At 33.6% G+C, this 11,892-nt stretch overlaps 1 protein-coding gene across 1 annotated transcript; it reads left to right on the top strand.

Moving 5' to 3' along the window:
- The first annotated feature begins 387 nt into the window (after positions 1-387).
- On the top strand, positions 388-4,945 carry LOC128240045 (uncharacterized). The gene is made up of 4 exons (XM_052956530.1): positions 388-1,004; positions 2,022-2,112; positions 2,384-2,575; positions 4,197-4,945. Exons 1-4 carry the CDS (start codon positions 870-872, stop codon positions 4,295-4,297), a joined length of 519 nt encoding a protein of 172 aa, XP_052812490.1. The 5' UTR covers positions 388-869; the 3' UTR covers positions 4,298-4,945.
- The last annotated feature ends 6,947 nt before the right edge of the window (positions 4,946-11,892 follow it).

Here is an 11,892-nt window from a genome sequence, read left to right as displayed (position 1 = left end):
TTAACACGTTTTTGTTTTCTGTTTATTTCATATGAAATGAAAGTTCTTTAACCGACACTTGTTAAGATCACTGTTCCCTTATTTTTGTGCTTTCAATGAAATATTTTGAGCTTTTATTAGCAGATAAATGTTATTTTCATTAAATGTATAATCATTATTTTCTTTAATCTAAAATGTTAAACCGTTTGGTTTAAACAATTTTTATTTCGATATAATATTTACAATTAGTTTAGTTCTACAAATTTGAGCATAATCCAAATTAACAAAGACCAAATACGTAATGCATTGAAACAGAAAAACATGTAAATTATGCACAAAATAATAGTGTACACAGAATTGAGAAGAAAGCCTTGAGGCTTATACTATGTCTCTCTTCTGTAAGTCATTCACGCTGCTAGGCTGGTGCGCAAGTTGAAGTGACTCGAATAAATATAATCTTATAGTCGTATGGTGCAAACTATTGTAACCGTTTACTCATTAAACCTTGCAAAATTAGTGCCTCTCAGTTGTTGTTGGAAAACCATTAAGGCAACATAGGCTAGCTATTTTTGACGACTTGTCTTGTTTAACATTCCCCTGCGCTGCTTGTTTTTGGGATTCTACGCACTAGACGAGTGGGACGGCTGGAATACATGTGCCTTCGCTCCTAGGTCTGGATATCACCTGTTGTTCAAACATGTATTCTAGGCTGTCTCTGCAAGGTACTGTAATTTTTGCGTTTATCTTGAGTGAAAGAGTTCTCCTGGAATAAAGCTTGGATATTCATGTTTTGAGCTGTATAAATAGTGTTTAAGTATCTTGTTTAGAAAACTGTGCTCATTGTTTCTGGAAAGACATCGGGATTTTGATGAGCACGGTCTCAGGCAACCATGCCTGCCGTAGATTGCCCTATCAAAGGGTGCGACTACCAGACTCCTGACCAGGAACCAACTATTGTGGCCGCCCTCATAACAGCTCACAGGGCTACGCACACTTCGCTGAACACTGCTCCGACGGTTGAAAATGTTAAGGGACCTTCTATTTTTTATTTGTTATACATTGCTCGATTTCTAAATATATTCTAACAAATAGAGTTATTTTATAAGAAAGTTTCCTATTATAGAGTTAAAACGAGAATTACAGTTCATTTTTAAATGTTAAAGAAAACGAAGCAGACCTCGCACTGCTTGGCTTAAGGTTACACACCACCATTTGTCATTTCCTCTATAATTCAATGTGAAATGATTATTTTTAGACAACATTTAAAGGCATTTCGAGCGAATGCAGACTATGATAAACATATAATTATATTCTAAAAGTACAAGCTTTAAATTACATTTTAAGCCAATAAAAAGGGGGGTCAAGTTATTCCTAAGAAAAATCTCTCCATTTGAAAAACAAACTCTAAAAATTGCACAGTCCGCCATGACAGTTCTTCCAAAATGACCTTTCAACTAAAGGGCAGCAGTTTATGCTTAAATCTCTATTCTTAATGATAAATCAAGCAATAATAGATACTCAAGGTATAAAAAGTTTCAGGAATAATGATATTTTTGATTTACAGTGTATTGAGCATGTGAAAACATGTCTATCAGTCATAAAAACATTATTTTTTTATTTTCCACACAACGGAAGTACATATGACGCAATGGTGACGTCATACCTTAATAGCTTGTAGGCTTGTAGAGCGTCATTTGATCATTTCAACGTTTTAAGAAAAGAAATCATTGTCCACTGTGTACTATAACTTGAAATTAGAAAGATAAACTAATATAAAGTATGACCGGTAAAAATGGTTAAACTTATGATTACAGTATAGTACTTCAATTTTATAGTTTGTTTTTATAACTAACGACCGAGTGATAACTTCAGACACATTAAAAGAGCAGCATTCTTATATAACTGCTTGCTCACGGGACAATCAAATTTGGCAATTTAATAAATTAGTTTGTTATGTTGGCCGGACAATTACAAACGAACAAAGATAGTCTCAGTTATCTGTACTTTCAGGGATACGCCTGACAAGTTTATTTGTGTTTCAGGTAGATGCAGTACTCGATGATTACCACAGGGGGAGTGATCCTGCAAATCATCCCAGCGTCTCGAGTTATAAAAAACTTCTAGAGCATACAGGTAAATGCATACTTCCAAGATAAACAGTGCAATTATTCGGTATATATTGTCACGTACTCTGCATCATTCGATCATTACAGAATATGATTTAGTGATTCTCAGAGAATTTTTAAAGTCGATTCTAAAGAGAGTCATTAATGTCAACAAACATTCTTTATCACAAAGAGGCCACTTTGTTACCTGTCATATATTATGGTTTTGTAATTAATCGCCTTTCCGAAATGTATATATATATATTTATATTTGCATGTATTCAACTTGCACCACCCAGCCACTCCGCCGACCGATGGATGTGTTTTCGGGGAAAAGCCGAAAGCTCACGTGGTTCATTTCGAGATCAAGCCCCTGCAGGAGCCCCAAATCTCTACCGCCCAGAACCAAGACCCTGTCACTGCTGCAAATTCCACCCAGAATGATGTTGTAGCTGATGCTGATGATAACAGTCGGTGCAACAAGTTTAACTGTACGTTTTCCTGAAAAGACAAGTTGCATTGCCTGCTTGATTTTATTAACTCATATATCCAACCATTTAATGTATGTAGGATCTGTCACGACTCATGTTATAATATACAACTTTATTCAACAAGGTCTGTCATATTGTTAGTAAGAAATCATTCGGCGAGCTAATCAACGTATTATGCACCAGTCAATTGTAGCCACGGCCCTCTTCGGGGACGAACTGATGGTAAAATCCCCGCTGAATGCCCCCGCACACAAGGGACCTAGGTAAGGCCCATATCCCGCTATATTTTGCGCGAAGACAAAACAACCGCATTCACCCGGCACTGCCCGGGGCCACCTGAAAGGTAAAAACACGGCCCATTTCCCCGGGTATTCCCGGTATACCCCCGGACCTGGGGGGGGGGGGGTGTGGTTACAATTGACTGGTGCATTTCTTAAACGAGTTGAAACAAATAGTGCACGATGTGATAACGACTATCATATTATTTGGTATATATTAGTTTGTGTTAAACAAGGTATACCACATTATTGCTGTTACATGTTTCATTAGGTCAATATTTAAATGAAAAACTACAGAAATAAGTCCTGTAGTCTAAAGTTTAAACACAAATCCCGTTTAATGGCATAATTGTTTATGGTAAACGCCAAAGACATAGAAACACAAAAACAAACAGTCACAAACAAGAAACCTTAAACAACAACACAAAACTCTACAAACAACACACTACATTACATAAAATATGAATGTATTTATCAAGGATTGTTAGGTACCGCCTTGAAACGGTCAGTAAAATATAAATGTACTGGGGCTTTAAACTAGTTTGTGAGCACAACAATCGTGACTTAATTGTTGAACAATTACCAATGAAGTGTTGTTGTGTTTTTTTTTTCTTTTCGGCTTAGATTGTTTACATATTCTAAATGATATATTCACCAATCGTTACGGTTTTGTTAAGTCGGGAACGAGGTAGCATTTGAACTATTAAGGTATACGTGAACGGTCATGTCTGCTTACAAATACATATTCTAAGGGCTTTTTTGTTGATACCAAACCAGTTTCAGTTTAGGTTTCAATGGTTTTAGCAGATTCGAAACCGGTTTTGATAGTTTTGCTTAAAATAACAAATGCATGGTTTAGTGTACAGTTTCAACAACACGGTGGAGCTACTACATGTAGCCATTATTAATATTGCCTTTTTCATTAAGCTCATTCGCCAATTGTAAGGCATTGTTATCAAAAAGATTGAGTTTCAACAATCATGGATGAGCACTTTCCGCCATGTTGTTTTCGAAGTAAACTAGTTTTAGGATGGAACGAACCGATGAAACCGCATCCGGTAGGGGTTTCGATAGTTTCAAAAACCGGTTTCGGTTTTCGTTAAAACAAATGATATAACTAGTTTTCGTTTTACTTGAAAATGTAACAACAAATACATAGTTCGTGAAACCGATATAAAACCAAAACCAGTTGTTTAATACTGAGCTATCCTATACTCTTAACCATTTTGCACATATATACTTCACATAATTATTAGCATGACTTATTCATACTGTTAGATTACCATACTATGGTTTTTATTTTATAAGTTTTCGATTTATCAATTGTTCGTTTTATATTTCAGCGTGTTGGAAGAAATTTGCATTTCTTTTTGCGATCGGTGGAATCGTTGTCCCGTTTGCTGGTTTAGTTGTAACAATAGTGTATATTGCTTTCGTGTGGTGATAATCATAGAAAAATCTTGTACTTCTCAATTTGATTTCAGTCGTAACACTTGAACTGTGTAACATTTGTACAATTAACAGCATATTCTGTTTTAAAAGTCTCACTGCTGTATCAATAGGAAGCACTAAAACCTGTAAATATAACTATAGACAATAATAAAAAGATGATATTGTTAGGACTAGCATTTTCCCTCACACAATGCTTTGGAATCTAGTATCTCATGAATTGTCAGAAATGTTTCCATTTATTAAAAGCTGCACACTCACACTACACTATCTTTACAACTTTTTTTATTTTTTGCCTTAGAAAGAGCATTTCTTTTTGCGTAAATATCAGCAAACCAATGATAAGATTGCTGACAAAAAACAGATCGTAGATTTTCATATTTTCGTTCCAAAATTAATGTCTTACTAACGTTACTAGCGGTTTAAGAAAAATGCATAAAACATCAATTTTTAAACTTAAATATAAATCTTTGCGATCTGCTTTTTTGTCAGCAGTCTTATATAACTGGTTTCCATGGACTTTTGCTAAACTTGGCTCGTTCCAAGACAAAAAATAAAAATGTTGTCAAAACGTTCAATCTGTGAGAGTGCAGCTAAAAAGGGGCTATGCACCGTATGATGAAATAGAGAAAAAAAAAGAAAATTGTCGAAAACTGACATAATTTTGGTATCGATGTGTACAATGCATTTAAACTAACTAACTGAAGTACCACATAGTTTACAATTAATTTATTTTTCGCAGTTTTTTCGTATTTTTTTCATTAAAAAAGATTACTTGGTATGTATACCCAGCATATAGCTTATATATTCCAAAGGTTAAGGTTAAACCTTCGTAGCACAGTGGATACAACACTGGACTGCAATTTTGGCGACATCGGTTCGAACCCGGCCTTTGACTCGATTTTTATTTTTACATTTTGGTATTTTTTTACAACTATGATATCAAAGAGTAAAACATTTTATTAAAAAATTGTCCTGTGAATCGTTACAGAAAAAACTTTTTGGTGCCAATCTGGTGTTAAGTCCCTTAGAATAAAAATACTAATGTATTTATGAATTAATTATGCTCCAGGCGTTTATCATTTTCCATCGATAGCAATTAACATAATGATTTTATTTATCACTATGAAATTGATTAGGGAAAACCTTAAAAGGACAATATATTTTATACAAAATAATATCATTACAGTGGGGCATAGGTTGCAAAACATGTTGTGTTATTAATTTTATGCATTTGTGTGTTTTATTCATTTAACTTTAATGAGCAAAACAAAAACAACAACAATATATGACTTGTATACATATAGAGTAATACATGCAATAATTTAGAGCTTTTTAACTGGGAAGCCTGTGGCCACGTAGCTGTTTATTGAAAATAATACAATTATAAAGGCTTATATTTTTTCTGTATATAAATCATTTTTATCATAACGGTCAAATGAGTTTAACATTGATAATTATATTTTCCAAGTAATAACGTTTCTTATTGTGTACCTTCTGTCAAAAATAGTGACAAAGGGAAAGAAACATGTGTATTGTGTCGCACTTACATATGTTTTGTGAACTAGTGTGCTACTTGAAGGAAACTGAATGATACTGGAAACATAGATATTAATTGTTTATTATTTTTAAAGCAAGATTTGTCCGGAGCATTATTATTTAAAGAAAAAGTTAAAAATAATGACATTTATAAATGACATTGGAATCGGATACAACGTTGTCTAAAATCCATAGCGAACAAGTTATCTCCCATTGATCTTTTATTTCCAGTTCTAAATATTGCCCAGAGCATATTTCAGAAACTAATGAAAGGTGAAAGGAACTTTTGGAAGATAAAATATAAGAGAGTTTTTTTAAAACGTGACTCTCGTTTGAAATTTACAAAAAATGTGACTTTTAGTGTTGTGCCGATGATCGATTATAATCGACATTTGATCGGAAATGCCTCCGTAGGAGACAATTGATAGTGAAATTTGAACAATCGATTATAGAAACAAGGGACGTAACCGCTACTGACTTATTTTCTTTTTCAGGTTTATGCTAGTAAATGCTGAAATGTTAAGGTGTTACTTAGTTAAGTTATTTAGTCATATTCTTATCAGTGAGTCAGTGTGTTGTTACATTTTTTATAATTTAACTGCTTTGCAAGGATTGGTTCTCAACTTCTCATGATTGTGGTTTAAAAATGATTTTTAAAACTTGTTACTTCTTACCATGTAAGAATTTAGTTTTCTCAGTTTTATGAGAGAAAATATTCTTGTAAAACGTATATTCAACTGTACTTTTTACTGATTGATTATTAAAAAGAAATTGATATCTTTCTTTGTGTTTATTTTTCACATGTATACAATACTAAACGTAAGACAAAAAATAGAGCCTTTGGTCTCATCCTCTGTAATAGTAACTTGTAACCACTCTATGATAGCCACGCTCTGAATATATTATGTGATTAACACAAAGTCAGAAATGTACAAACAATATTGTAAGGTAACATTGATGCTTAAAACGTGTGCATTAATATGAAGACTAAAGATAATTAAATGATGATTAAAGCGATTAATTATCGATCATTGATCGGTTTATTAAACCGATTATCAATAGTATTTTTCGGTCCGATCCCCAACACTTGTGACTTTGCTGTATTTGATTGTCGATGTATCTGCTTCAAGTATATCTGTAAGAAAGCTTGTTATTTTGTTCCAAAATATTTGGGACATAGGACTGTCCCGAACATTTATTCATTGAGCAAATATCACAAAGATTACACGAACAAACAGCGTACCTTATTGTATTCGTAAAAGGCATTTGTTCTTAATTGCTCTTAGTTTTGATATCAATGCAATGTTTCAATGCGTGGTTATAAATATGTAACCACTTAAGATTATGTGCATCTAGACATGTTTTCTATTTGTCTTCGCCTGCATTTTGCTCAGGTGTTTGGATGAAAATAAGAATTTGAAATGGTTTAGTCTTTTCATTCATCTTAATGATAAATATTTTATTGTAAACCAGTGCCACTAGTTTCAATTTTTATTTCCACGTCTGAGAAATTAGCGTAAAATATATCATATACTCATAAAGGTCCTCGAAATTATACAGCTATTTCAATTTTAAACCACGTCCCTTACAGAATGACGATGATGATAATTGTCGATGCAACGATCCCATCTGTAATTTTCTTAAAACATGACAAGATGTATGCTTCATTATTCAAGTTCTAAAATGGATATCCCTAATGAACAAATAATATGCTTAATTGTTGTAAAAAATATATCCAAAAATTAAATGTGTATAAATTATTGAAGAGAGCGAGGAACTGGATTAAGTGGTCGCATTACTGAATAACGGAGTGCTCGTTTTTTTTTCGGGGTTTACGACCATTGAATTATAGAGGAAAAAGATCGGGTCTAAAAAAATCGGTCTTATTAGCGGGTTGGTCGTATAAACGGAGTGGTCGCATATAGGGGCTTTACTGTACATGGTAGTTGTAAACGGTTATGTCTGGCAATAATAAACTTCTAAATATATACCCCTACCAATACTGTTGTTGGTATTCGGTAGGTATCACTTTACTTCCTTATTCATTTTCAGTTTTGACTGCAAATAAGTTTTGACTGGCACATGGAGTTTATGTTTATTATTAGTGAACACAATTATTTAAGGCACACCTAATGTAGCATGCATTTGACATATTTTAATTGACCAACTGATTTCTGATAAACAATTTTTTTGAGTTGTAACAAACATATCGTAAAAAAGTGTTGTTATGTTTAACGATTGAATGTACCAACTACAGTACATGACAACAGACATGGTATTAAACAGTTGTGTAATAAATGGACTTTGCTTCATATTGCAGAATGTATGGTCGACAGTACTGTTGCGTTTCTTTCTAACAGATGCGATCGAGTATACATTTACCGATGATCCTATTTAGTTTATCGACGGTTAAGCACCAAAAGGACTTATGTGCACAAAGCATAAGAAGACTGATATACGGATTTTTATTTCGAATGTATTTGTTTATTTTTCAAGTATTTTTTATATTTTATACGTAATGTTCCTTGCAGGAGGTATTCATTTCACCGAATGTCCGGGAGAGAGCAGGTTGCCTGTCTGCCTTGTGGTGGGTGGTGTACTGGCGCTGCTAAAGATCGGATGAGCTTTAATCAAGACAGGAAGGATTACAAAGTGTGCTGCCTCAACCGTTTTTATGGCCTAGTTCATCTTGCCATACTGGGAGATTTTATTGCATGTAACAAGTTTTTGTTTAGACATAATCAATCTGCAATTGTATTGTATTGATAATTTATTTCTGTTTCAACATCATTCTTACTGTATAAGTAATTTGAGAGCAATATAAGCCATTGTGAGATTTTTTATTAATCCAATTCACACATACGTCAAGCCTTTGAGATATTGAGAGACCATCTGAAGACGTTGCTGGAGGGCTAGATGGATTTGACAGTTATGCAATTATCATTATTTTCAGTTCGCAGTTTCAAACCGAGTCTTACGTATTCTTACTAAGCATACGGGTTTCGTTTCCGAATGATCTCTTTAGAAGAATGTATATTTGCAATCAATTTCAAACTTTTAAAACTTATCGTGTAAGGGAACCCATTCATATATAATTATTGATTTGTAAGTTATAAAATAAAATTCGGTAATTCTTAGTTGCAGCAAGGCTGCTTTCATCTAGCGAAATGTTTACTGATTGGGCAATGTTTAACTACTTATTACAACGATCCAATTGATTTCCTAAATATAAAAACTGGTCAAAGATAGCCTGACGACTCCTTATCCAGGTTTTATACAATCGACTGCTGGTGGATATCACATGTTTGATTCCCGACAAACCCATTGATTTTTTATTTGTACGATTTCAAATATTATTGTTTTATAAGGAAAAATGCAGCCCATGTATTAATCAGGTATCAGTCTTTACATTTCACCTGTCTAGCCTTTACCATATATATTAATTAAAAGCATATTACCTTATTTTAAAGACGTTTTTGTAGTATTAAGATTAAAAAAAATCAACAACAATAAATTTAACAATGTATTCGATACAAAATGAGAATATTCAGACTAAACAAAAAATAATATCTTCAGGTCATATAATAAAATCTTCATTGTTTATCTTCCACCAGATAACATGTTCACTCACAGGTATCACGGGCGACTCGAGCGCAACCAGGCCAAATTTTATTGACTACAAAATCATTCAAAACAAAGAGAAACTATCACAATGAAACCACTTTATATATGAGAGATGAGATAAATATAGCTCATGTGCTGTTGAGAAACGAAAACACAACTGGAGTTGGGCGTATAACGAATTTAAATTCAGATCGGTACAGTTATTTCCCTGTATGGTAGATATTCCTTCCTCATTCTTCGGATGCAACAAAGAAATCATGCTACAGAGGCTTCTTACGACTGTAAACAGGGAAAAGATGCTACAGGGGCTTCTTACGACTGTAAACAGGGAAAACATGCTACAGGGGCTTCTTACGACTGTAAACAGGGAAAACATGCTACAGGGGCTTCTTACGACTGTAAACAGGGAACACATGCTACAGGGGCTTCTTACGACTGTAAATAGGGAAAACATTCTACAGGGACCTCTTACGACTGTAAACAGGGAAAACATGCTACAGGGGCTTCTTACGACTGTAAACAGGAATAACATTCTACAGGGGCCTCCGACATCTGTAAACAGGAAAAACATGCTACAGGGGCTTCTTACGACTGTAAACAGGGAAAACATGCTATAGGGACCTCTTATGACTGTATACAGGGAAAACATGCTTCAGGAGCCTCCGACATCTGTAAACAGGGAAAACATGCTACAAGGACCTCCAAACACTGTAAACAAGGATAACATGCTTCAGGGGCCTCTTACGACTTTAAAAGGAGAAACAAAACTACAGGGGCCTCCAACAACTGTTTATTGCAGAACATTATTAGTAATTTAAATATAATATGGTAACTAGTACTCGTTTTGTTCCAGGAGGTTGTATTCGACACGTGTGGATTATTGTAGATTCTGATTTCATGAGACGCGAGCCGAATCCACAATAGTCAAATACGGCATTCCGGATCAAAACGCAATACTAAAAACCCTTTTATTATTTACATTATTTTTTAATTCGCGTAAAGGAGCATGCTCTCATGATAAATATAATTTAAAAGACACCATGTTTTGTTTTAACGCAATGATACAATTATGATGTGACGCCAGCAGAGTGTAATATGCAAGTAAACAGGTATTTACCGTATTTTGCGATCTGCATTGCGTGTAAATTTATGACAGATGTACAATAAAGTATGATATTCAATACACGGTAGGCTGAAGTACTCAGTTATAAATACTTATCTGTATCGCCCTCCGCTATTGAAGAGCCGAAACCAAAAAGCAATGTCATTTATCGCGGTACGTGCGTTGAATAAATGTAGAACTCTGAATAATTTATGACACCACAGATCGTGTTCCAGTACGCTATAAGTAAAATTAATTCTGGGATAAATAATAGTAAAAATCACCACATAACAGTTTTAATCGTAAAGAATTAGATTTATTTTCAATTGTGTTGTTGCTCCTGGCTTGGTGACGTCATCAAGACGTTTATTCCTTTTTAAGTACATACTAAACGAACGTCTTTGCCCCCCCCCAAAAAAAAAAAAAAAAAAATCCGGAAAGGTCACGTTTACTTTTTTTGATTAAGATGGTAATTGAACAAATGTTTCTCCTTCAACCTTGATCATATAAACAAAATAAGAAAGTTTTGAATTTTTTGATTACCGTTACCTAATAGCTTGACGTAAAAAACCGAGAGAAACATGAATATTGTATAGCCGAATGTGCGAAATGTTTCTTTTTTTCGAAATATATATTTTATCATAGATACTACTTACCAAGCGTTAACAGGTTTCAAAGTATTTTAATGAAATAAACTTTTCTTGCAGCCCAAATTCAAAATATTCACTTAAATAGTTTTAGACCGTTACTAGTGTACCCCCAAAATACCCATTGTGCTAAAATCACAAAGATTACAAGTATTTACACTGTACTGATACAGCTTGCAGTATACTGAATAGTAATTTGTACTCTTAGTTTTGTATCAATACAAAGTTTGAATGATTGGGTTTAAATACTTTTTTTCAGTTAAGATTATGTACACCTAGTCCTATTTCCAATATTTCTTCTCTTTCGCTTTGCTATTGGTTTAATTGAAAATAAGTTTTTGAAATACAAGATTACATATTTAAGTTGTTCATCTCCCGCAATTATAAATAGTGAAATATCATTGTAAGACTTTGCCTTTTATTTCAATTATGATTTCAACGTCTGAGGAACACTTTTCAAAAACGTAACATGTTTCGTATTGTCTGTGTAAGTCCTCAAAATTATCTAACTGTTTCTGTTGAAAGTTAAGATGCTCAGTATAATGTTAATCTTTGTGAAAGTTCGCTTTCAATATCTCGTATGTTTTGTATTTTTTTGTTTTCTTCTTGTTTTCTTCCTTTTCAAAGGCTAAATGTTTTATAGACTCTGATTCTTCCTTTTATAAGCTTTCAAAGAGT

This window comes from Mya arenaria, chromosome 7 (genome assembly GCF_026914265.1).
Source record: "Mya arenaria isolate MELC-2E11 chromosome 7, ASM2691426v1".
NCBI classification, from domain to species: domain Eukaryota; kingdom Metazoa; phylum Mollusca; class Bivalvia; order Myida; family Myidae; genus Mya; species Mya arenaria.
This window is presented reverse-complemented; position numbering and strand designations above follow the sequence as displayed.

Excerpts from the sequence above, each read along its gene's own strand:
- LOC128240045 (XM_052956530.1), top strand. The coding sequence starts at position 870 with ATGCCTGCCGTAGATTGCCCTATCAAAGGGTGCGACTACCAGACTCCT. Across the intron at positions 2,113-2,383 it reads AAAACTTCTAGAGCATACAG|CCACTCCGCCGACCGATGGA; the intron begins GTAAATGCATAC and ends TGCACCACCCAG. Across the intron at positions 2,576-4,196 it reads TCGGTGCAACAAGTTTAACT|CGTGTTGGAAGAAATTTGCA; the intron begins GTACGTTTTCCT and ends TTTATATTTCAG.